We start from the raw sequence: 27,005 nt of genomic DNA, 5'->3' as shown, positions 1-27,005 counted from the left end.
CGAAAAACGTCGTTTCGAGATAAATGAGTTTAAAGTTTGAGGTACAGGAGCGCGCGGAACGCTTTCTACCTAGTTAATGGACTGTAGAGGATATAATATTGGTAATTTCCACAAGAAAATTTCACAGTATATTCTTAAGATATTATAAAGGGTGGTTAAGTTTTAAGGGTCGGTGTTGATTTTGAATAAAGTGCATTTTTTTAAGAAATAATTGTCATTTCTTTTTATTATGATAATATTGGTACGGCTGAATTACGTATGGAACAAAATATTGGCCAAATAGCCGCCGCGGCCTCGGCGACACACCTCCATCCGATGGTCCAAATTTTCGATGACGCTGAGGCATAATTGAGGTTCTATGCCGTTAATGTGCCGAATTATCTCATCCTTTAGCTCTTGAATTGTTGCTGGCTTATCGACATACAACTTTTCTTTGAAATAACCCCAAAGAAAGAAGTCCAACGGTGTCGTTGACGTTTAGGTGTGGTTCACATTCAGCATCGGCCCTTGAAATTTAACCACCCTTTATAAAAATATTATTACATTTTTTTTAAATAATTTTACTGCACAAATATTTATTCATTAAAATTTTGAATTTTTATGTTTTTTCTTCTGTAATCTGTAAGAGAGGATATCTCGAAGGGGGTGGCTTGTATAACCGGCCATTGGCTATTTGGCAGGTATTCCTTCAGACTAAGAGTTTTCTGCCATCAATGTTGTAGAGATGAGGAAGCGGAAGAAACAGTTGAGCACATCCTCTGTCCAGCCTTAGCTTAGCTGAGCAGATTGTCTAAGTAAATACTTTTTCAATACTCTTACGGAACAGTCCGGCGTGGGTATTGGCGCTTCATAAGAGCCACAAAATCGTTCCATGAAGAAAATGAGGAGTAAATGGTATAACAATGGACCTGGTCTAAGGTCTATGTGAGTTGGTCGTACAGACCAACACCACCATAACCTAGCCTAACCCAACGTAGATGGAGTGGGCAGCAGCGAATAGTAGATATTCTTGGGAGGAAATATGAATTCGAAAATTTTTGTTTCCTTTTAATTCTTGCCAAAACCAAATTATTATTTATTTAGTAAAAAAGAGTGTCACACAAAATAACACCATTTTCGCGAAAATATAACAAATTCTAATAAAAGTATTAGAGCATTTAAAATAAAATTAAGAGCCATTCAATTCGCTCAGCAAAACTAAGAGTGTTTCTTGATGTTTCACCGTACGCACATCCATGCACTGAAACTCCTCTGCACTCATATTCATAAAACTGTTCCAAGCCTAAATTTTGCACTTCAACTGTCTCTGTGTACGCTCAAGACCGATTTCTTGAATACAATTTTTAATGTAATTCTAAGTGTGAAACAAGTTTTACAAACAAATTGCGTAATTATGGTCAAAAACGTACTTTTCTTATAAAAAATATAAATTATGCACACCTCCAACTTTTATCAGACCAGTCTTTACCACAAGAATATACGCAATCATTAACTCCCCTAGGCGATTGCTAAAATACCTACCTTCTTCGCCTGCTCCCATGGGAATTGTTTTTTTACCACTAATTTAAAAAAAACAGCACTAGTTTGCCTGGTTTTGACCTTTTCTACTGCAACTTCTTCCTTTAATTCAACGCATTCCCGACCATTTGCAGCAGCCAACCGCCCAGCCAGCCAGCAAGGCAGCCAGCTTCATTGCAGCTATCAGACGCATCGCATCACGTTGGCTGTAATCAAATTTTATGTACGACGACTTACGTGATGCGACATCAAATTGCTTGCAAGCACACATGTTCACCCACATACACACCCTTTATATACGTATGTACGTGTGTGCCATGTGTATGCGCAGCCGACAAGCGCCTAGAAAATTGCTACCATTTAGGATTAACCTTGAAGCTGCATAAGAAGAAGTGAGGTATTGGGCTTTTTAAAGATATTTTAGGGGGAACAAATTGAGCTTTATTTTCAACTACTGGTTTTCTCTTTCGTTTGGCCATCAGAATTGGTAATAAATCATTGCACCTTAAACTGCACCAAAATTAAATTTATTTTCAATTATTTTCTAATACGAGTAGTTTCGTTTCACGACATTGCTTTGTGCCAGCCCCACGCAGCTGTGGTTTGGCAGCGTTATATATGAATATTGAGGCTTTGCCATGAAGAATCTTACGGAAGCACGATGTACAGGAGTTGTAAATATCCACTGCCGAAATGGTGGAAGTTTAACGGATGTCCTTCAAAAATTTCGGGTATTCTTTGATCACAATTTTAGACCAAAGTTTTTGCATATGAGAAACTGGAATGCCAAGAGTGATATTTTAACTTCCCATGCATTCAGCCCGAGGCACTTTTGTGCCGTATTTTAAGTCGTATAATAAGTGGATTAATTTATTCTTCGATTATATTGAACTATTCCTCGATGGCTGGCATTTTCGTAAGACAAATTTTCGGCAAAAAGACCAACGCGTGTCATATGTCACTAGATGGCCATTTAATTGGCATCGTCCTTATTTATCAGATGGTTCCATGCTTTTAACTACTTTTTATTACAACAACAACATAGTTTATTTTTATTAAGATATTTAACACTGCAATAGTTTTTCAAATCACATTTCATTGCATTCAAGTCTTAATCAAAGGATGAGCGACCTTTTAAAATTTTCCGTTGACATAGGCATAACACGCCAGAAGAAGAAGAAGATTTCAAGGTTTGCTCTTTAACTATGGTGAAAAAGAAAATTGTGATGAGAACTTTGGCTGTCATGTCATTCGGGATGTTCGGCAGCCGAATTTTGCACGATTTCACATTCGTCCAATCAGTCGTTGTTCAGATAGCAACGAAGAGTCATTGGTTGACCTTTTTCGTATATCACCAACACGGTCTCAGTTTTTTTATAAACACATCCTATGTGGCGTCAGCATATCAGCTCATTCTGTTAAATTCACTCAGAGCCGAAAAAAAGCACACCTCTAAAAATCGTTTCCACATTTCAACAGGCTGTGTAAAACATGAAAATGTGTTTAAGGAGCAGATAAATTTTAAGTTAGGAAAACTTCCATAAGCATGTCCGTAACAATGATTTTGTTGACACCACCACTCAAATGGTGTAATCGTAAAGTGGGTTCAGTAAGGCTGGTCTTATAATAACGGCTCGTGCATCTGTACAAAATTTAATTGACCGGCCTGCTCTATCGACACGCTTTGCTAGTTTTTCGATGATAAGTCACAAACTAGCAGTCACTACCGATAATTTCAGACCTTCTGTTTGTGATATCCGAATAGGTTCCGCTATTAACGATTATTGCCAGTTCATCAATATTTTGAATGATAAGTTTTTATCGATAATTTCCGATATTTGGTTTTAGGGGTCCTGGTGCTCTAGAGCTCGAAAATTAGGGTATTTTGAGGAATTTTTGTTTACAAGAAAAAAAATTAAAAACGATTTTTAAATTTTTTAGGCTTTTTAACTTTTTTTACATACAAAAATTTTTTTTTTTTAATTTTAATAATTTTAAAAGTGGTGATGAAGTTGACCCTCCCGAAAAATTGGACCTGAACGGTGTTGCCCATTTTGGCTCTTCTGTTTATCTGAAACACAAAAACTAAAAAAATTATTAATCAGTATGACTCCAGCTACACATATTCCTAGGAGCGAAACCACTTAGAGTAACAGAAACGGCTAAATATCTAGGAGTTGTACTGATAGAAAGCTAAATAGGGGACTCACAATCGCAGATAGAGTACACAAATCTATGATGGCGTTGTACTCCTGTGGAAGGCTAATTGGAAAGAAATGTGTATTGAAACCCAGAATGATACACTGGCGGCACACAGCAGGGGTTAGGACTATTCTCTACTATGGTATTGTAAGACGGTGGAATGCCCTTGAGAAGGTTGTGAACATCAAAAGAAGAAGAAGATTCAAAGACTAGCATCTGTTCTTATAAATGACGCGATGTCAACCACACCATCGAAAGCATTATATGCGACATTAAACTTCCTGCCGGTAAATCTGCAGGCAAAATATATCGCGCGTAGGCTGAACACTCTAAGTAAGTGGTCAAATAAGAACTACGGTAACGGTAAAATCCTGGCTGCCACTTCGGAGCTTCCCGGATTGGTGGACTATGCACTCTCGTCTATACTTTCTATTACAATATTCACGACCCTCCTACCCTGAAGGGAAGAGTGGGAACGGGACGATGCACAGTGCGGCCGATTCCCGAAAAGCTGGCCAAAACTCAAAAAATTAAGTAATTGATTCAAAATTTCTTACTCGGGGGTTGTCGGGGTCGCTGATTACGAATTTGATCTTAAAATTTTGAAAATCCACCCCCTCACGTGAAATATCGTATATTCAAGAACATAATCAAGATGCATGTAAATTTATATGTTTTCGGGGTCGCAAGGTAGCAAGCGGTAGCAGCTGAATCTTGTTTTATTCAGTAACCATTACTTTTTTGAATAACCTTTAATAGGTTTCAAAGTAGCATATGACGGCGTTGTATTACTATACAGTTTGAAAACTCAAATTTTATAAAAAAAATTGCAAAAAATGTATCTACGTATTGCTGCAGCTAAAAATTTTGTGTCGAGGTATTGATATGTACTAAAGATTTCTCGTATTTTACTAACCTTCCGAAGATGATTCCATTTGGTTTTGTTCAATTTACTCCATTACAAAATCTTTCAAATGTGTACAACTTTCACTATTCATCGACAGTAATACGATGCTCAAACGAAGGCCACGTTGCGACTGAAAATACAGAGGATACTTAGGGTACAGGACGTTGCTATGAACGGTTTTCACTACTCAAGGCATTACTGTAGCCAACCCAAAGACAAAAAAACTCTATCTAGAAACTTTTTTTTTCGACTTTTGGCCAGCTTTTTGGGAATCGGCCGCACTGTGCGATGTAAGGAGCGAGTCTATCCATGTATACACAGATGGCTCAAAGTTCGAGGTCAAGGTAGGCGGAAGTATATACTCCGAGCATCTGCGGATCTCCTCCAGTTTTTGGCTCCTCGACTACTGTAGTGTATTTCAGGCTGAACTGATGGCAATAATGAATGCCGCGACTCTGGTACAGTGTGATGCGATATCTGGAAATGGCATCTACATTTTCACTGACAGCTAGGCGGCGATAAAATCCCACACAAAAATAGTCGACAACCTCAAAGGTAGCCATGAAATGCCCCACATCTCTTAACGAGATGACTGAGTCATTTCACTTAGGGATCATTTGGGTGCCTGGCCATCACGACGTTGAGGGTAACTGCAGAGCCGATGAACTAGCGAGACTCGGCACCAAATTGACCGATGAGTACATAGACAATGGCATAGGCATACCCTTACAAACTTGTAAGCTACTTATCCTTAAAGAAATCGTAAGAGTAGCGAATGAAAGTTGGAGTAATGAAACCACCCGCAGAATTGAAAATACTGGGAATATCCTTCCAAAAATTTGACAGGATATTTAAAAATATATCCTATACTTTCGAAATATCAAAAACAAAAAATCGTTTTTTTTTTATTCTAGACCACTCCTGCATTGTCCAAAGGACTCCACTTCAGCCTCGCAACTCTTCGATGTGGTACTCGTAAAGTATTTATAATTGGAATTAGAAGGCAAAAATATAATTCGGCTCAGTTTTTTATCAGATTTGTAGCATATAACAGTACATAAAAATAAATTGTTACTGTATTGAAAATAAATAAACGCAATTTTCAGAATATCCATACAAACATACATTCATATGTACATACATGCATACATACATACATACACACATCTATTCATACCCAACTTCATCTTTATTGATCAGAAATGTTTGCCCCCGGTCGGTCTATGAGCTTGACCAGTGTTTTTAAGAACTCAACGTCTTATCGATCATCATTCTTACACAGAGCAAACTGGCACGCGAACGGTAGACTGCATGGCACATAAAAGATAATAATAATGGCGAGAATCGGCACTGAACAAATATCAGATTGCACGCAACATAGCATGGTTATTTGTATGTGTACATACATAGTTATTGACTAGTAAAATTGTCCGCTCAACCAGTAGATGTGGATGGGTTATTTTCTATTTCTTTCTCTTCGCCATCATTATCGCCGATCTTCTACGTAACTTCAAACTTCCATTCACTTCTTGCGCTTCGCAATTTTATAAATTACATTCCTGCGGCTAACTGCAATTGTTGTTGTTGCTAGTATTTGTTGTTATTGTTGTTGTTGTTGGTGTTATGAAATCAGTTTTGTGCCATCTGCGGTTGCATGCATTGTTCGGCGGCTGCTGCTGCGTTACTAGAATAATGCTTGTGCGCCCACCCGCTAATTCCACAGGCGCATTGTTGCATTTTTGCCTCATTGTCTGTTGTCGGTGGCTCACTTTATGCTCAAGTTGCACAAGTCATTCTTAATTTCTTTTGTGTGTTGTGCTAAGTTTTTTCATTCTTGAAAAATTTTATCTTTATTAGTCAATTTTCGCCATTTACTTATTACAGTGGGCTCGTAAAGTGCAGATTTTTGTTTGGATTGGACTTTTTTTATTACAACACCGTGCTACAAAATTGAACTATTTTTGTCTTATATGAGAAAATCGATATACCTACATACATTCGTGCGAAGAAACTTTAGGTCAAATAAAGAAAATCTACAATTTTAATTTTTGCACAGAATGTCACGATTATTTTTTAAAAGGCCTTAAAGTCACAATAAGGAAACTGGCTTCAAAAAAAAATGTCATAATGTACTGAAATATGGTACTGAAATATACAAATGTAAACTTTAAATATAGTTTTTGAGGTGGTGTACCCCAAGTAACTAAAAAATAAAAATTCTTAGTAAAGCGCGCACTGTCCTCTTTAATTTGATACCCGTATTTGTATTCCTTGTATTAGTTTAGATTTATATGATTTTTTTAAAGCACTAAGTCGCTTTAAAACAAAGGGTGACATTCTGTGAAAAAACTAAACTAAAAGCGAAGGTGGTTAAAATCAAAATGTCAGAAACATCATCAAAGATGCCGTCGCACCAGTGGTACGCGAAGCATCCCACTAGCATCCTCCTTCTCGGCTGAATTCCACCCTGAGACCGTGCTAACATTTCATCAAGGTGGAGCCGCCTTTATGTCTATTGACACAACAGGTACCTGCGTTCGGGCTCCTCTCACATGGGCTTATGGAGGTTATACCCTATCGATAATATCCATTGCTTCCACTTCATAAGCGGTTCTGCAGCAAATGGAACAACGGCAAAGATGTCGAAAGTATTAATGACATGTCGTGGTCTGATACCGTCGTGAGCACTTTTGTCAGGCGTCTGTGCTTTGTCATCAGTTCGTAGGCTGTCCACCTCCAGTCGAGAGTAGCTTTTGACTTCTTCGCTGCATGTTGCGCTGTCACTCTGAGCGTTGAAGGTATATCGCTTTCATTGTTGCAAGTATTTGATGCGATAAGCTAAAGTTACGCGGGTCTCATGAAGCAGCTGAAACTCTTCGTCTGCGATGGGTGGTGGTTGGACTACGATGGCGGCAATCGGGGCTCCGAAGTTTAGGAAGGTGGTCGCACTGCATAATTGTACGCTGTATTTAACTAAAATTAGCGATTTTTTTATATTTTATTCGGATGTAAAGAGGGCCTTTATAAGGCTTTTCCAACGAACGCGATTAGATCGTATCGTCTTCGTCTTCACATTATCCCAGCTTGTGTTTGTGGAAGATAGGTCAGGCAAGGTGAATCTTTCTTTGGTCCGCCGCGGCTTCTGCTTCCCTGAGGTTTCGAATCCAGGGCCACTCTTGTGATGCTGTGTGGTGGTTTTCTAAGAACGTGGCCTATCCAACTCCATTTCCTGCGAGTCAGCTGGCGTAATATGGGCTCTTCGTTAACGAGGAGTCATGCTTCTTACACATTTCATTAAAAAAATCGATCCAATCAAGAAGAAATTTCTGCCGAATATCTGGTATCGTATGTTGATGGAACTTCCACCAAATTCCATATAAAATTTGCTTTTTGAATCGGCTATAAAAAAAAACTAATCAATATTTTTTCAAACTTTTTTTTTATTTTGAAGATTGAACATTGTCATTTATGAATGAAAAATAATATCGTTCAAATGACTGCCACGACTGGCTTTACAGTAGGCCATTCGATCAACCCAATTTTTAAGCACATTTTCGATTGTTTGGGCTCCAATTTCATGAATGGCAATTTCGATTTCGTGTTTTAAAGCACCAATCGTCTCTGGATGGTTCGCATAGCATTTGTCCTTCAGGGATCCCCACAAAAAATAGTCCAACGGGCTTCAATCACAGCTCCGAGGCGGCTAATTGATATCGGAATTTCGGCTGATTATTCGGTTTTCAAAAACGGTAGCCAAAAGTTCGAGTGTAACTTTGGCAGTGTGACAAGTTGCACCGTCCTGTTGAAACCAAATGTCGTCCATGTCATCCTCTTCAATTTTTGGAAACAAAAACTCGTTGAGCATGTCACGGTAACGCTCGCCATTTACTGTAACCGCGGAAGAAGAAGAAGAATCACCACTTTGGAAATAGGTTTTCAATATTTCCCAATTTTGTTCAAGCGTATAGCGTCCCATTTCGTAAATGTCAAACCTTTAAGTAAGTTATGAACACCTTTGACATGTCATTTGTGTTACCATTCTCAAAAAAATAGGTGGTTCAAAAAGCAAACGCTATATGGCCCACCCTGTATTTTGTCCTCTTCAAAGTAGTCTTCCTCACATGTAATACACTAAAGTCAACGCTTTTTCCAATCTCCGAACCGCTTCTCACCTAAAAGCGCTTTGCTATCTCCTGAGCTCTTCCACAAAGTATGGCCTTCGCTCTACAATTGTGACAAATCTCCGTCTTTTCATATATAACAAGAGCAAGTCGTAAAGTTTCAATTTCGATGACTACATCTTTTACGGTTTTACTTGTGGCCAACAGAAAATCACAGTTTTGTATCCATTTGCCGCGAAGTGTGAAAAGTCACCTTACCTTTTGAACACACCTCATACATCCTCCAATATTTAATTTAATTAAAATTTAATTTTTTCCTAGCAACATTTGGCTACCTTTACTCTCAATTAATTAATTCTTCACCTTCTCCATTTCAGGCTCATGTGGTTGCCGCCTTTGAGCAGTCCCTCTCCAATATGACGTCACGCCTTCAGCATCTGACGGCTACCGCCGAGCGCAAAGATGGTGAGCTGACCGATATGCGTCAAACAATTGAGCTGCTACGCAAGCAATCCATTCAGGCGGGTCTTACATCTGCGCATATGCAAAGCATGGGCGTGCAAACGCAGCAGAACGAGCAACAACAGCTCGGTCGCACTGCCATCACACAGCAGCCGATGTCGAATCAGAATGGCGCCAGCAATGGTACCGCCTCATCGACGCCTTCGTCTACTGCAACCGGTGTTATGCAACGTCACCACAGCTCTGATTCGATGTGTTCATTGAATTCCATTAGTTCCGGCTGTTCGACGCAGGACAAAAAGCAAAAGAAGAAGGGTTGGCTGCGCAGCTCCTTCACCAAAGCATTCTCCCGCAATGCCAAAATTTCGAAGACTAGTCGGCACGTCGGTCATCATCATGTAGGAGGCACTGGCAGCAGCAACGCTAGCATAGGGGTGCATGCAACGCCTGGAGTGCATGCCGAAAACAGCGCTGCTTACAACAAAGCTAATGGCCATAGCCATGCCGATGCTGTTGTAGGTTTGGCCGCCTTGGCTACACAGCCGCCACCACCGCTGCCTACAGCGAATGCTTCGCCCACCAAAGGTAGTCCAGCTAAGACTGTCACGCTGATAGACAATGCAAAGCCGATCGATGCAATCGATCACGATGATCATCATGTGGTGGAAGACCTCAAGAAGCAATTGCGCGAAAAGGACTTGGTGTTGACCGATATACGTTTGGAGGCACTGAGTTCTGCTTCTCAATTGGAAAGTCTCAAAGATACGGTGAACAAAATGCGCGCTGAGATGATGTCATTGAAGCAAAATAACGAGCGTCTGCAAAAGTTGGTCACCAGCCGTTCATTAGCTGGCTCTGAAGCGTCGCTGGGTAATGCGATTAGCCCGAGCGGTTCTATCGGCGAGTCACGCCGCTACTCGTTAGCAGATGGCAATGCGCGCCCACCAATGGAGTTGCCAAAACGTTTGGAGGAGGAGGTCGAGGAAGAGAACATTCCGCCTGCACCAGCACCAGAGCCGCCACCGCCACCACTAAGTCCTGCAACGCATATCGATCTAACGCCACCACCACCCGCACTCAATACGATTCCTAGCCCAGCACACATTGCAGCCGCGGCAGTTGAGGAGCTGCCCGATGTCACTGATGGCAAGAAAATTGCCATCGCTTGTTATCTGGGACAACCCGAGTCCTTTGTCAAGTACTGCGAGGAAATGCTAGAGGCCGATGAATTCTATGCAAATGGTGTCGATGCGGATGGCATCAGCGAACGTAAGGCGTTTCCCACGGCCAGTTTGAATGAGTTTGTCGTCGCATACACATACATCTCGGGCAAGACAACCTGGCAGAATCTGGACTATATTGTTCGGAAAACTTTCAAAGATTATGTGTCGCGCATTGATCCCGGCACCAATCTGGGCTTGAATACAGACTCAATCACATCTTACCACTTGGGTGAAGCGAAGCGTGGGCCAGAAATGGGCTTCCCGGAGCTGCTGCCCTGTGGCTACATCATTGGCAACGTACGCACGCTGTATATCTGTCTGCAAGGTGTAGGCAGCCTAGCCTTTGATAGCTTGATACCGCGTAGCATTGTGCACCGTTACATCAGCCTGTTGACCGAGCATCGTCGGTTGATCTTGTGCGGACCCAGTGGCACAGGTAAATCCTATTTAGCGCGTAGATTGGCAGAGTTTTTGGTGGCACGTTCGGGACGCGGTAATCCCTCCGAAACGATTGCAACATTCAAGTAAGTTTTAGGCAAATTCCGATGCTGGAAATTTATTAAATTTATAATTTATCTGCAGCGTTGACCATAAATCTTCAAAGGAGCTGCGTCAGTATCTCGGCCATGTGGCCGAACAGGCAGCCATTGCGAATGGCGCTTCAGAATTGCCATCTGTGATCATTCTGGATAATCTGCATCACGCGTCAGCTTTGGGCGATGTCTTCTCGTGCTTGCTAAGCGCTGGTCCTGCTGGAAAGCTGCCATGCATAATTGGCACCATGTCGCAGGCCACGTGCAACACAACCAATCTGCAGTTGCATCATAACTTCCGATGGGTAAGTCGCAGCTGGCAGCTAGAATTTTTGCAAATACTGAATGGGGGATTTGGCCAAAGTCCTATGTCGGGTCATCTGAAGTCGTTTTAGCGGCTGTTTTGGAAATCATCACATCCCTTCTTCGGAATTTACCAGTTTTCAGCTGTTCTTCTCTTTCATAGATTTACAATTTTTGCAACTGTTCTAATGCATTTTTCCACCTCTGATTGCAGGTACTTACTGCCAACCACATGGAACCGGTTAAAGGTTTCCTTGGCCGCTTTCTACGTCGCCGTCTATTTCAGCTGGAACTGCAGACTGGCCACCCTCAGCCCGAATTGTCAACTGTTCTGGCTTGGTTGCCCAGCGTGTGGCAGCATATAAATCGGTTTTTGGAGGCGCACAGCTCCAGCGATGTAACAATCGGACCGCGCCTCTTTCTCGCTTGTCCATTGGACTTGAAGGACTCACAAGTGTGGTTCACTGACATTTGGAATTATCATCTCTCACCATATCTGGTTGAGGCGGTGCGCGAGGGTGTACAATTATATGGACGACGCGGTGGCGCATGGAATGACCCATCGATTTTCATACGCAACTCCTATCCATGGCCATATGGTCCGGATTCGGTGCCACCATTGCGGCAAATAAACGCAGAAGATGTAGGACTAGAAGGTGTGGCGGCTAGCAATGGTGACAATCCAGACCCATTGGTAAGCGGCAAAATTGTCTCCTAATAACTTTTATTTAACACTTCTTTCTACCTCTTCCTCTTCCCATTCAGTTAAATATGCTCATGCGCCTACAGGAGGCAGCTAACTACTCGGAAAATCAAGATCAGGAGTCCGACTGTGCGAGCTTAGACTCAAATGTGACACCAGACAGTTCGGCGGGCGCTGAGTAATCACCCAAAGTGTTGTTGCTGGCCGAAGTGACTACAATGACGAGCAGCGGCGGGCTTTAGGCCCAAAGTAAAACTAATCAAATACTAAATACCTACTTACCTATCTATCTTGATACTGCAAACTATGTACACTTAATCGCTTAAAATCAAACATTCATGTGCATGGCTTGTATATTTGTAAGTGCTGTTATGTGCGTACCTGCCGGCTTAAATGGCAGTATGCAAATTTTGTAAATTATTGAAAGTAATGCGACATTTGTTTAGGGAACGCAAAACTAATTTTAGTTGCAATTTAGGTATTCAAAGTAAAAGTTTTTTGTGTAAAAAAATATTTTACAATTAATCAAATTATTAAGTGCCAAGTCCTTTTGGCAATGAAGTGTGAACGAGCGAGGGTTAAGTGGGCACTGTTTATTTTATATTATTTTCTTACTATATCCAGTTAGTAATTTATTGAAATAGTTTTTCCTAAGATAGATGACTTATGACTAAGTTGCTGTTGAGATATCTTTTCTCATATTATTTGCAAAAGCTCTGCGCATTTGGTTGAAAAGTCAGTCAAGTCATCATTTTTCTTCTTTCTTAAAATCGAAGCTGTAGAGTGTTCATAATAAATTAATTAGGACTTTTATATACAGATGCATGAGCAAAATTGTATGTATGGAGCAAAATTGTTATGGTATTGATGGCCATTCCATTCGAATTTCTTAATGCCGCGTACATTACGACCTGAAATTCTTCGTTTTCACGACAGTCAATACTACGTTACCAGACCCGAATTTATAAACGACCAAGGACGGTCACTCCAGCAACATTACCCATACATGTGTGGGAAAAGTTTATTTATGCTGCTACAACAACAGCACCAATAAAACGAAATACTTGCATGGCCCAAATATGAAATATAAAATAAAATTTTCAGAACTAAAGAATATGAACACAAAGAAAAATTAAAGAGCATATGAAAAGAACACTTCCGATTAGAATTGCACTTCGGTAGAAAAGTTTAAGTATTTACATATAAACACAAAATCATAAATCACTTTTTCCTTCAATTCCTTGTACTCCGCTCTTTTCGTATTTCTTGAAATAGACATTTATCTTCTTAATTTTTTTTTTTTTTGTTATATTTTTATTGGTAGGGCCAAATATTAAATTTTATTTTATTGCCTAAAATAATTGAAATGCTTGTATAGCGCGTTATGAAATAGAAAAGACAATTCTAAAAATAAATATTAAAAAAATTTAAATACCACTTTAAGAACACTATTTCCTGTACGAAGATGAAAATATTTTCACATCAATACAAAATTTGAGAGTTTTCTTAAAATATAAATTTTTAATTTTTTTTTAATTTAATTTAATATTTAATTTTTTTTTTTTACTTTAAAAAATTTTATAAACACCACTTAAAAAACATTTCCGCAACAATTGTAAGAAAATATTTTTATTATTTTTTTTTTTTATCAATACAAAATATAAAATACTTTTCTCTTTGCATTTGACTACTCACAAGCCATTTTTTCTTAAAGTAGAAATTTATATTCTTAATTATTTTTTTTTTAATCAGAAATTTATATTCCTATTTAATTTCTTTTATTTTTTCTTTCAAAATTTTTTTTTAAATATCTCTTTATAAAAAAATTTCCGGTACAAAGATGAAAATATTTTCACATCAATATAAAATTTAAAATACTTTTTCTTACATTTGACTACTCACAAATCGTTTTTCTTGATGCCGAAATTTATGTTCTTAATAATTTTATTTTGTTTTTTACTTTTAAAAATTTTTAAACATCGCTTTCAAAAAAACGATGTCCGGTATAAAGGTGAAAATATTTTCATATCAATACAAAATGTAAAATAATTTTATTTGCATTTGACTACTCACAAATCATTTTTCTTCGAGTATAAATTTATATTCCTATTTAATTTTTTTTTTTTTTTTTAATACAACTTCAAAAAAACATTTCCGCTACAAATGTAAAACTATTTTAAATCAATACCAAATTTAAAATAAATTTGTTTGCATTTAACTACTCACAAATCCTTTTTCTTCAAGTAAAAATGTATATCCCTATTTAGTTTTTTCTTTTTGGTTTTACTTTAAAAAAAATTAATAAATATCATTTTAAGAACAACATTTCCGGTATAAAGGTAAAACCACTTTCATATCAAAACTAAATTTAAAACAAATTGGTAGGCATTTGAACACTCACAAATCGCTGTTTTAACCCTCCGTTGAATGCTTTTTCAAAGCCTGTGGTTGGGCTCCCGGCCTGGCAGTTTTTTCGTCCTGTTCAAAGATCCTTTTCAAGAGGTTTTATCCATAAATCGAAAATTTAATTTTTGGAAGGCAACTTCCAGGTAGTCGTTAGCTGTAGGGTTAAAGCAGAAATTTATACTCCTATTTATTTTTCTGTTTTTGGCTTTACTATAAAAAAAATGTTAAAATATCGTTTTAAAAATACCTTTTTGATCGAGCGTGACGATATTTTCACATCAATATAAAATTTCTAATAATTTTTTTTTGTTTTTCATTTAACTACTTTCACTCCAGTAGTTAATAAATCGTTTTTCTAGTAGGAATTCATATTCTTAATAATTTTTTTTACTACTAGGACCAACTATCTTATTTTAGCTTTTTTATTTATTTTATTTTTTATTTTATTTTATTTTATTTTATTTTTTTAGTTTTATTTTCTATTTTTATTTATTTCCTTTTTATTCCTTTGATTTAGCTGAGTGATTTCCATGTTTTTATTTATATTTTATTTATTTAATTTTCATTCATTTGATTGCACAAATAAAATTTCTTGCACTACTTTCGGCACTCAATCGCACGATTTTTAGAAAGCAGTTATATTTAAGAAAATTTTATTTGTCACGAAAACAAGGCAGCGCCTATTATAAAATATTTCAGAATGAGCAGCATTTTGATTTCTATCCTGCAAAATGTGTTAATACTATAAGAAAAAAATAGTAAATTGTGAACTTTCTTATAGGACGAAAACTTTTCCATTCTGAAATGTTGGAAATTGCACTTTTAAATGCACCTGTTAAAAATGCAAATTTAAAAAACAAAATTAAAAATATATAAATTTTGAAGAACAAAAATATACGCTGCCATAAATACTTTGAATTTTTATATGATTTGCTATTTTTTAACTAATTTAGCCTTCAATGGAAAGCATAGTTTTAAGTTTTTATTCAAAGATATAATTTTATTATTATGTTTTATGGGCCTTATGTTTTATATTATTTTCATGTATTTTTTTCTCTAAGCAAAAAAATTATATTCCCTTACACCTTCCTTGTATGGCTCTGTGCGCATGAAATAAAAGCCTCTAAAATTATATATTATATTAAATGGACTAAATAAATGAAATTAAAAAACTGAAGTCTTTATTTGTAGTCTACATTTTTTTTTCATTTTTAATTCAAATTCTGTATCAAGAAAATTTATTATTACAATGTAACTCACTGCAAATAATTAAATATTAGGATAAAATGAGCAAAAGTGTTGTACTATACGTTCCTAAGTTTTAAAAAGTATATTTTTATTTTCAAATAAATTTCTTTAAATTTGGAAACTTTATATATTTTTTTTAATCTTTTATAAAATTTTCTTTATACAACTTTTCTACACAATTTTCTTTAAACATTTTTTTTGTAAAATATTTTTCGGACAATGTTCTTAACACAATATTTTTTATACAATTTTTTTATAAGATTTTTGAAAAAAAAAAAATTAAAAAATGTTTATTAAATTTTTATTTAAATAATATTTCTTTATTATTATTTCACATTTATTCACATTATAAAATTTTTTTATAAAATATCCTTTATAAAATTTTTTTTATAAAACTTTCTTAAACTATTTTTTTTGATTCTGTTTTCCTATTCAATTCGTTTAGAAAATATTCTTTATACAACTTTTTTTATAAAACTTTTTTTTTAATTTTCTTTATAAAATATTCTTTATACTTTTTTATATTTATTTATATTATATTTTCTTTACACATTTTTTTATATTGTACAATTTTTTTTATACAATATTTTTATAGTTTTTTTATTAATAAGTTAAAATTATACAACAATCTCTACTTTTCACTCCGCTTCACATTTATTCCCACTATACAATTTTTCCATGACTTTTTATTGGTACAGTTTGTTTAAAAAATTCTTCATACATTTTTTTATAGCACTTTCTTAACACAATTTTTGTATAAAAATTTCTTAGCAAAATTTTCTTTTTAATTTTTGCATACATTTTTTTTTTTTTTTTTTTTTAAGTAATATTTTGAAAACGATCCTTACCCTTTCACTCCACTTCACACTTCATTGCCAAAAATATTATTTGCTATTTTTCAACCATTTATCATTGCATACTTTGAAGGGTATTGCCTAGATTAGGATTATGGAAGCAAAGTTAATACAAATGTTTGTATATACAAACATACATACATACATACGTTCAAGTGAATGTATGTATATAAAAATTAAAACACTAGGGAAAGACTATAACCAGCTGATAGATACTTGAAGGAAAAAAATCTAACAAACTTATTGAAGAACAAATTTCTCAAAAAAAAAAAACCAAATTATCGTTTCTAAAGAGAGTTATGAAACTCAAAAAAGATTCGCAAAACTTAAGTAAATTATTGAAACTAATTTTTACAAATACTGCATAGCTAATAAGGTCAAAATCAGAAGAAAAATGTCCAAAGAGTTGCAAAAATCAAAATTAAAATACCTACTAAAAAGCACCGATTTTTCAGCACTTCTTACGCGTCCAACTACATACATTCATGCCTACATACGAATTCATTCATGCCAATACAAATAAAGCAGCTTAATGCTAAGTACGATAAAGCTTAATGATAAATGTTGAATGTCTAGAGAGCGCATGAATATATACATACACTCACATTCATATTACTCACTCACTCTCCTAAAAATACAAAAAGAAAGTCATGCATTAACAGCAAACACAAATGCAACAAATACCTAGTAAATGCATGTTTGTGCATGCATAAATCAAACCCGCTATTGATTGTAATTATTTAATACTAACAAAACGTATGTAAATAGATAAACTATACTAAACTGCATTCGGTCCTGAGCAAGGCAAACACGGAAATTTTCCAAACTCGTACCGATTTATATAATTTACTTATTTCCCGTTAATGAGATGGGATTGAATAAAAAGCAGAGTATTTTGGAATGGAATTTGTGGACAAAATTACATATAGACTCTAGTGTATGTATTTACTATAAGCGAGAGAGCTGAAAATAAAGGGAGCAAAACATAAAAAATAAAACAACCAACAGAACTTCCTTTTTTGGCTAATAATAAACTATGAAATAAAATAAAAATGAAGCTATTGAACTATTGTATGGAAAAAATAGTGAAAAGCTATAAAAAAATGTGCTAGTATTAATTAAAATTTATGAATTTGTCACTTTTTATACCCTAAAAACCAGGATCAAACAAAAACCTACTATATACACTTAAATAATATTGATATTCGGTGGCTTGCAGTATAAAATAGAAGAAGAAGAAGAAGCATGCATAACTTTTGCTACCAACTACAAAAAAAAACAAAAACAGAGTAAAGAAACATGATTTCTCTTTTGCTAGGAAGGCAAACAATCAAGTTGTATAAGAATAGTAGATATTTTGAATTAATGAAGAAATATTAAATTTACAATAATTATGATTAAAAATGTATAAAATGCGAATTATATTTATTTAAAAATAAATAAATAACTTAGCTTAGTTCAAAAGAAAAAATGCCGTAATATGTTTCTTTAATTACAAGCAAAAAAATCTAAGTGTTAATAAAATAATTTAAACAAAAAAGTAACGAAAATCAAAGCGAACAACCAATACAACTAAAATGCAACAAAAAAAAAAAATTTACATACTAGCTTACACATACATGCATATACGTAAATGTATTGACTATAACTATTATTTACGAATTGTACAATAAAATAAATAAAATTAACAAAAATAAAAACTTATATTAGATTGTGAAATTTAATTTCCCCCCACTTCGAATGCTGTGCGATGCACACAGCTTCGTTAGCAAGTAAACTCTTAGCGATGAGTTGTGTTTATTGGCGCATTTATTTGGGTTTTGTGCCATTTATTAAGAAAAACAATTTTTCTTTTAAGCGTAAAGAATCTACATTTACGAAGTTGGTAAAATGTAGTGGTAAAGTAAAAGAGGAAAATAAATGAAAAAATGAACACAACTGCGCTGGAATGATTGTAAGCATGCAGAATCAAAATTCAAACAAAGCCAACAATAATAAAGAAAATATTAATTTAATGGTAACTGCTGCGTTTTAATTGATAAATTCCGTTCATATCCCTGACGGGTTTGTTGGCCAGCTTGAAGTCCTCCAAAAATTCGCCAAGTTGAAACATATTGACAGCGGCACTTATTACAACCAGTATTACAGTTCCAAACACAGTGAGTTCATCGTTGCAGGAGCGACACGCCCTCCGCCTTATATCCGGCCAAGGGCTTCTTACGTCCGTGGGGCTCACAATACAGCTCAAGCTCTTCGTCTGCAATTTGTGGTAGTTGGAGTCCGATGACGGAATTGGGGGATCGGGCGGTTAAGAAGGTTGTAAGAGACTCCCGATGAATGTCGTTTAAGGGGGGACCCTCATTTAGACGGTCGAAAAATGCATCATTTTTGGGAATTTTTTTCTCAGGTAAAATAACTTCAAACGTTTTGTAATTCATAAAGTACTTTAATAAATGTCTTGACTGTCTAGAAAAATTTTCGGAGAAGAAAAAAAACATTTTAAGTATGGAAATATACACCTCGTCCATGGCACCTCATTCTATCTGTGTACATTCTAGCGCTCTGAATTTTTTTCTGAAATAAAAAAACCAAATTTTTTTTAAAACTTTAGGATAATACCTTCGATGTGACATTTTGATTAAAAAATGTCGAAATTGATATTTTTTACCCAGTTTTATGTTAAAAGTGATTTTTCATGCATAAAAATTGACTTTAAAATTACAAAAAAATATGAAAATCTTTTTTTTTTTTAAAAACACTTAATGTCACATTGAAAACAATTTAATTATCTTTAAAATGAGCTATTGTAAAGCCTGATTGGTTCAATACAGCGTTCTCAATTGTGTACACAAAATCGAAAAATGATGTTTCGAGAAAAACGCGTTTAAAGTTTTGGATACAGGCGATCAGGCCACCCGTCGCGTCCTGTTAAAAATTTTGTCACTCCTTCAAAAATACAGATATCGACTTGAAATTTTGAAAGTATATTCTTAAATAGTTGTAGAATAGATTAAAATTATTTCCAAAAAATCGATTTTTTTGACCCGATAAATGAGGGTCCCCCCTTAATGCCTGTCTGTATACCGTTTGACTAAGCGTTCATACCACAGCCATCTCAGTTGGAAGAGTACTCCATAATTTACACGAAGAATTACTTATGAAAAAGCTGATGGGTAATTTTATCCAAACTTTACAACACTCATAAAACTGAAAATGTATGTAATATTATTTTGTTAATTGTGTCCAAAGGCATGTGGTAAGCCGCTAGGGATTTTGTTTTGAAATTTGTTTTTGTTGATTTGATTTTTTTTTTTGTATTTGGAAATAACTTCCTTAATAGTTTGTTTATGTTCAAAGTATATAAAGGGATAAAGGGGAAAATATATAAAGGGATACGTTTCCACGACAGTCGGTTCTACGTCACCGAAACGACCCGGATATATTATATATCCGGCCAAGGACTGTCACTCCAGCAGCATACTCCGTATGTAAGTATGGGGAATGTTTATGCTGCTACAACAACAACAACAGCTTAGGGATTCTCTTACATTTGGCACTTTTTTACACAAATCAGCTACGATTTGCGAAACTATCCTAGAACATCAGAAATTCTCTGCTTATTACTAACATCTGCTTATATTGCAACCAATTCTTCTGCTGGGTTTAATTATTGTACAGCTTAACGGGTAGTTGATTTCACGTTGCATATATTTTGGCGTTAGATATTTCTCCACCGTACAGGGAGTCTCATATGGCTCATATTTCTCATATAAAAAGTAAATGCGTAACTTCACAGTATAATTTTCTAAGCTGTGTCGAACAAATGTGCAAAATTACTGTATTCCGCATTTTAAAAGAGTTTATTTAGTTTTGGGAACATAAGTACGGGATATTCTGTTGAATTTTGAAATATCAGTGGATATGTACTAAGGTTGAATGGAGACGATGGTATTGGCTTTGTATAATTGTGCCAAATAGCTATTATTTCAATATCAGGAGAACCTGCACCTTCATCCTCCAGGCTAGTATTTTACCCATTGATTTCATCGAGTTTATCATCAACAACCCCGTCATGTCAGAACTTAAGTAGCCTTAGAATTCTTCCTCATCCTGAATCTTCTAATAATTCATCTATTCAATTTGACAAGCTTTTATTCGCTATATTTTATTTATAAAAAGCACTTTATAAAACAGCAACAAAAACCGTTTTCATATCTTACGAAACTGTTCGCACTAAGAAAAACAATTAATTTTACGTAGATAGGAAATCCATGCACTTTACCGCAAGGACTCCCGCTGTTCATTTTATTGAAGCCGAAAATATAATTTGTATGTTAACTTTGAATGGTAATTCCTCCAACAGGAACGCGTTTGTTTGTGGTAGTATTTTATCTCTACCATTTATCGCAATTAGCGTTAATTCTCGCATTAGTTTATTCAGTGACAAACCGATGGCGGAAATCCCCTCAATTCAAGCGAATGTGCTATTATGAAAGAATTGCCAGTCTGGCACGCAGGAATGTAGGTTTGTGTTTTGGGGCACATGCACAGTATTCACCAATTTACCAGTCTTGGTTTTGCGAAACTATTATATGGAAATTCATTAAAATTAAGTATGTATGTATTCAAATAATACTCGCTCTTTAATAATTGTGTTGTCACATTTTAAGTTTAGAATTTTACTAAAACTCCAATTTAACAGTTATTTTCTTCACAGGTTTTTAATGTTTACACTATTATTTTAAATGTACTGCATTCAACTATAAAGCTTAAATGATTATTTTTACAATAATTTTTCCTGCATAATTGGGTTTACATTGATGTTGTATTTTGTAGAGTGTAATTGCTTTAGACTTATTAAGTAGGTGCAGAAGCAGCACGAAACAGGGGAAAAATCTCATTTGATTTATTTCCATTTGTTGTTTTCGTAATCCCATTTGGAGGTCAGACCAGTGACTGGATTGACTTCCAAGTCAATCATACGTTTCAATTGTGCCTTTTTATGCTCATCATCGAAGGTAATTGGCAGCTCATCGTAAACTAAAATAAAATCTTGTGGTAAGTGTATACTTCATATAGATTTTGTTTCTTTTATATTTACCGAACAAGTTCATGAAAATGGCGATCCATATGGCCAGGCCGGTGAAAATGAGACCAACACCTAAGTGCTTTTTCCATTCACCAGTTGGAGCTTTGATTTCTGCGAAGGTTTGACAGAAGCTAGCACGATAGAGAGCCTTAATTTCTTCATGGCTCAATTTCTTCCAATCTTGCTTCTCCTTTTCACGCAGTGCCTTAATTTCGTTGGTTGGCTCACGGAAGCGAATAGCGGGCATTGGAAAATCTGTACGATCGGCATAGGAAGCGGTACCGTTCCAGCCGTATCCGACAATTTCCCGGTTACCAATTTTATCCAATGTGTGAATGGAGGCAACGCTGCCACTTTGCATATTTTTGATCAACTGCTGGAACAGCTGACGCTGCATGGGTAGGCTCATACCACGGAGTGCCATTTTCTATGCTGCCTAGAAGTAAAAACAAAAATTAATTGGTTTTGAAATAAGGGACGTTTTTATTTTAAAACTAAGTTAAAAAGGGGCAGGGAGCTTGCGGCTGAAAAATCACTAAAGCGATTTTATGATTGCGCAGAGGTTATGTAACTTTTGGCTGTTGGGTGCCACCTCAATTATTTTCAAACACAATGAATAGAAAATATTCGAAGGATGGGAAAAGTTGCTTTTTGCTATCGGCACAATGTTTGAATAAATCAAATTTCATACTATATTGCTTTTAATAATTGCTTTAATTTTAATTAATAATTGAAACCCATATTAGCATGACGGCATCGAAGATTACACAACCAAAAGTCATACAAATTTTGCTTCAACCCGCAAACGTTAGCAAGTGGACCGCTGGACAAGTGGAATAGTTAATTTTTATAAATTACAGCTTTATGAAGATTTGTTCTTTATTGTCAATAAATTAATACTAATTAACCTTTTAAAAATAAACCCACTTTTTCACTCGATGTGATTGTGAAGAAATATTCGCGGAATATGCCAACTTTTATGTAGCGAGTGTCACTGGTGTACTCGTCGAATCTGACACGAATATAACGAATAACCAACAAAAAATCAATAAACACATGCTTCAGGGTTGCATCAACTTACTCTACGGGCGATTGCGTGCAGTATTCTTTTTTTCGTTTCATCTGCTCGGAACGACTCTGGAACATTTTGTTTTACATCAATTAGATTAAACCACAAACCGAAAAATAAAAAAGAAATGATATAAATAAAAGTTATTAATTTGTTTTACATATTTCCTATACATACATAACTAAGTGAACGCTTTTTAGAGCAAAGTGATTGGAGATATGTTCCACACATAATCGAATTACAACACAACTTTTGTCGAACTTGGTTTGAAAAATAAATAAAAATTGGAATAATGAACAACTACCTTTTGGGTGTTTGGCCGAGCTCCTCCTCCTCTTTGTTGGTTTTTTATGAGGAGCTTTTTCATGGCAGAAATACACTCGGAGGTTTGCCATTGCCTGCCTAGGGGCGACCGCTATTAGAAAAAACTTTTTCTTATTTTTTTTTTTTTGACCTTTCACCGAGATTCGAACCAACGTTCTCTCTCTGAATTCCGAATGGTAGTCAAGCACCAACCCATTCGGCCACGGCGGCCGCCATTAAAATATAGTTAAGCAAAAAATATTGCTGGTGTTTTTTTTAAATATTCGAAAGTGTTTCCTCTATAGTCTGTCGAGCCAGATTTTAGATATTTTTAATAAAAAATTTTATAAACATAAATAAAGTGTGACATTTTTGTCTTAAAACGCATAATTTTTTTTTAAAGGCCGTAAATTGCTAAATTTTGCGAAATTAAAAAATCCGGCATCACAGACTATAATTACAACTTTATTTTTCAAGAATTTTTTTACTTTTTACAGATCCACCAACATTTAACCGTTGTACTTTGGGCGGCCGCCGTAGCCGAATGGGTTGGTGCGTGATTACCATTCGGAATTCACAGAGAGGTCGTTGGTTCGAATCTCGGTGAAAGCACAATTAATAAAAAAAAAAAAAAAAACATTTTTCTAGTAGCGGTCGCCCCTCGGCAGGCAATGGCAAACCTCCAAGTGTATTTCTGCCATGAAAAAGCTCCTCATTAAAATATCTGCCGTTCGGAGTCGGCTTGAAACTGTAGGTCCCTCCATTTGTGGAACAACATCAAGACGCACACCACAAATAGGAGGAGGAGCTCGGCCAAACACCTAACAGAAGTGTACGCGCCAATTATTTATTTTTTTTTATTTTACTTTGGGTCACTTGATTTTTTATGTAGTAATTTTTGTAAAGAAAAATTAAAACAAATGTTTTTATAAAGCTTAAGTACTAATAACCCATGTAGAAAATTTTTTATATGTATTTCTATTGTTATCCTTTCTAAAAACAGTTTTTCTTTTAGCGTATTTTTGACGCTACTGGACGTATGTAACCCCTTAAAACTTTAGAAAAAAAAATTAACAAATTTTTGCCAAAATTTCACATTTTTTAATTAGAATATAAAAAAATTGGAAATGCAGTTTTATAGCCAAAACTTTAAGTTAATGATTCATAAAAATAAATGTGTTAATAGTACATAAAATAAAATCTTTGGATGTATATAATGTTAATTTTAGAGGACGGACGGACACACACCTGTGTTACATATAATTGAAGCAGGATGAATAACCATGTTTTAACTCTTTTTTTTGCATTTAATTTTTTTTTTCAATAAAGCTATAGTGCAAAAATCAATCAAAGCTCTAAACTTTGTACGAAATTCACAAAAATTAAAAAAAAAAAAAAAAATACATCCATTATAGCCAAAATAGCACAACAAAGTGTAATTTTCAGGTAGCTCAAAGTTCTCGTTGATATTTCACAATTTTTTTCCTCAGAGGAGTTGAGCATTTTCATTCATATAAACAACAACAACAAAAACTGTTTATATGGTAGAAATTGTCAAAAGTCAACACAATTTTTAAGCAACTCCAAACTTCGATTTTTTTATATTTAAATTGAATGGAATATACCACCGCATATCTTGAAGTTTTCCAGAGTTTTTATGACTATGATTTTCAGCGCTTAAGTTACATAAGCGGGCTCCTCTTCCCAATTTCGCCATGTTGTTTAATATGATTTTAAAGTTTACTCGTAAAAGAACCATTTTTAATGGACTGTGTGGAGTGGCCCGCTACACTAGAATTTATCCTGCTGAAACTAAAAATCGCCCAAGACCATATCCCCTACTTCTGCTTCAAAAAGGTTGGTAATCATAACTCCAAAATCAGCCACCAATCGGCGACCAGAAAAATTTGTCCGCTTATGTGAGGGGTTTAAGATAAAAGTAAAAAAAAGTTAATAATCATTTTTTACAGATCTTCAGTTTTATTTCCAAAACATACGATGTACATAAATATTTGCCAAATTAAACAGAATTTTAAATAATATAGAGAAATACGAGATATGTTAAAAACATACATATTTTGTTATGCAAGGTTTCAAATAGAGTTAAAAAAGTCAGATATTTTAGCTGGGCAAGTTTTTTCTTTAATTCCAATATCTTGGGGGTGCATTTGATGTCGCTAGGATATCAGTAAAATGTTTTCAGTTTTATTTTAGCCTTTGGCCTACAAACTTCTTTATACATCTCATGTTTTAGTTTAGCTTCACAAGAGTTGACCAGCGATTCCTGAGAAACAATTGATATTTTCGACTTACATATGGATCTCAACTAGATTAATAACATTGGTTAATTGAGCAACTGCTGATAGGGGAAGCTATATCCTCTGCGCCCCAACCGTTTCGCTATTGGGGGGATAGCTTTCCTGAAACAATTTTTCCCCGTCTGTGGGCTCCCTTGCTCGCAGGTGTGTGGAATAAACAAGTCGTTTCAACAATTCGTGAAATGATGCCGCAATCACAGTCAGCTTTCGTGTATAATTGACGTCATGTATTTAATTTATATGAAATGCTTTCTAATAAAGAGCCTAAATTTATGTTAGTTTTCAATAACATTTAATAAAGTGATTTTATGAATAAACCAAAGTAATAGTAAGTTTTCCGCTTATGGGGAAACTGGAACGGCTTTGGTGGGGAAAACGTGTTCGTATCCTGTTATGGTATGGCACTCCGCTCTAGTCTGCTGAATTGGTCTGAAAAGGGAGATGTGTTCGCTTATGAGATGTGCCCGCTTGAGAGAGGTGACCGTTAGGCGAGAGTGAACTGTATATGTATTTATATATTTTTTTCTTTAATGTTAAAAACATGTTTTTTTTCTTCTAAATCAGTGCCATAGCACTAGAATTGTAAACATTTTTCGCAGATATCAGCGCAATCATCACAGAATCTCAACGGATAAAATTTAAGTAACTCAGATTGGAACTTGACCGCTTTGAACTTTTTCATTTAACATACTTTTCATACACACATACATATTTTTTATTATTAGTATTTTTCGCGCTTTTTGAATGTGAATATTGTCTGCACAGTCTAGAGTATTTTTTTGCACAGCTTAGCCGATAATAAATTGATTTCTGTATTTGAAAATGACTAGGCGCTAATCTAGTACGAATTGAGCCGCGTTGAAATTCAGAAGGTTGTTTACAAAACAAACAAAATATATAATATAGCATTTAAACAAATAAAATTGACTAAGTACTTAGATAGGCGCACAATGTTTAGCAGGAATATATTGTTGCTGCTCAGCTATTTGCTTGTGCTCACAAAGGTTAGCGTATGACAAATTATCGCCAGTTTACTTAAAAAATCAGCGAATACAATGTTGCAATTTCGTCTTACATATGGACATATAAACGTATGCATAGCTCATTAACGCCTTATCACAACCGAATGAAGTCCGCAGCACTTCCGAAGATGCTAAAGATCAGCAGGGTCTAACTACTAAATTGACGAAATGTGCAGTTCTCCACGGCGAACACGGGGTTAAAAAAATTATAACTAATGCAAAGAGCAATGACAATAGCATTAACAACAACTACGATAAACGGAGTGATCGTGATAAATTACTTTTCTATTCGCTCAACCAATTAACATTGCTCTCAAATTTTACCGTTCAACATGGCACACAACTTTTACGAAACGTTCTTAAAGAAGCATCCACACACGAGGAACACTCCGAGATTTTAAAAACATATTTACGCGATTTTTCGGATTATGTCGCACGCGCCGAACGTTTGAAAAAACTAAACGAACGTGAAAAGGTGTGCGAACTGCACAGTATGACCGTACTATTTTAGAACTTTACTTAACTATTGTAATTCTTAATGCATGTTTTAATTTTTGTTAACAATTACCGGGCTTCCTAATGATCAGTATGGCCTGCCGCTTAAATTAATATAACAGTGCAATATTTGCAACATTTATGAAAATGTGTGTATAGAATTTTGTTTGTTAGATATGCTTAATAAATCGAATCTTTTGTAAAAACTTGTGAGAATTAAGTGATAGTA

The 27,005-nt window shown here is 35.3% G+C and overlaps 3 protein-coding genes across 5 annotated transcripts in view; 2 read left to right on the top strand and 1 right to left on the bottom strand.

The window, feature by feature from the left end:
- The window catches only part of LOC129247634 (protein sickie), a 153,689-nt gene extending 140,978 nt beyond the window's left edge, over positions 1–12,711 (top strand). For both annotated transcript variants that reach the window (XM_054886836.1, XM_054886837.1), the window contains exons 3-6: positions 9,126–10,957; positions 11,016–11,271; positions 11,484–11,963; positions 12,035–12,711. In XM_054886836.1, coding sequence (XP_054742811.1) covers positions 9,126–10,957; positions 11,016–11,271; positions 11,484–11,963; positions 12,035–12,154 — 2,688 coding nt within the window. In that variant the 3' untranslated portion in view covers positions 12,155–12,711. The remainder of the gene's footprint in view (positions 1–9,125; positions 10,958–11,015; positions 11,272–11,483; positions 11,964–12,034) is intronic.
- Positions 12,712–21,174: 8,463 nt separating this feature from the next.
- Positions 21,175–22,594, bottom strand: LOC129248516 (cytochrome c oxidase subunit 4 isoform 1, mitochondrial). 2 transcript variants are annotated; one of them, XM_054888089.1, is made up of 3 exons: positions 22,478–22,594; positions 21,582–22,005; positions 21,175–21,520 (listed from the first exon to the last, which is right to left on the bottom strand). In XM_054888089.1, the coding sequence occupies exons 2-3, from the start codon at positions 21,991–21,993 to the stop codon at positions 21,387–21,389; spliced, it is 546 nt and encodes a 181-aa protein (XP_054744064.1). In that variant the 5' UTR covers positions 21,994–22,005; positions 22,478–22,594; the 3' UTR covers positions 21,175–21,386. The 2 variants fall into 2 exon arrangements, with proteins under 2 accessions (XP_054744064.1, XP_054744065.1); XM_054888090.1 differs by having other exon boundaries at positions 22,497–22,592.
- A 3,615-nt stretch (positions 22,595–26,209) lies between these two features.
- Positions 26,210–26,852, top strand: LOC129247345 (uncharacterized). The gene is made up of 2 exons (XM_054886452.1): positions 26,210–26,263; positions 26,361–26,852. Exons 1-2 carry the CDS (start codon positions 26,210–26,212, stop codon positions 26,790–26,792), a joined length of 486 nt encoding a protein of 161 aa, XP_054742427.1. The 3' UTR covers positions 26,793–26,852.
- The last annotated feature ends 153 nt before the right edge of the window (positions 26,853–27,005 follow it).

Source organism: Anastrepha obliqua, chromosome 5 (assembly GCF_027943255.1).
Source record: "Anastrepha obliqua isolate idAnaObli1 chromosome 5, idAnaObli1_1.0, whole genome shotgun sequence".
NCBI lineage: Eukaryota > Metazoa > Arthropoda > Insecta > Diptera > Tephritidae > Anastrepha > Anastrepha obliqua.
This window is presented reverse-complemented; position numbering and strand designations above follow the sequence as displayed.

What these genes read in the sequence shown, in the direction of transcription:
- LOC129248516 (XM_054888089.1), bottom strand. Translation starts at nt 21,993, where the DNA reads ATGGCACTCCGTGGTATGAGCCTACCCATGCAGCGTCAGCTGTTCCAG. An exon ending in CATTTTCATGAACTTGTTCG is followed by an intron (nt 21,521 to 21,581) that starts GTAAATATAAAA and finishes ATTTTATTTTAG; the next exon opens with TTTACGATGAGCTGCCAATT.
- LOC129247345 (XM_054886452.1), top strand. Translation starts at nt 26,210, where the DNA reads ATGTTTAGCAGGAATATATTGTTGCTGCTCAGCTATTTGCTTGTGCTC. An exon ending in ATTTGCTTGTGCTCACAAAG is followed by an intron (nt 26,264 to 26,360) that starts GTTAGCGTATGA and finishes ACGTATGCATAG; the next exon opens with CTCATTAACGCCTTATCACA.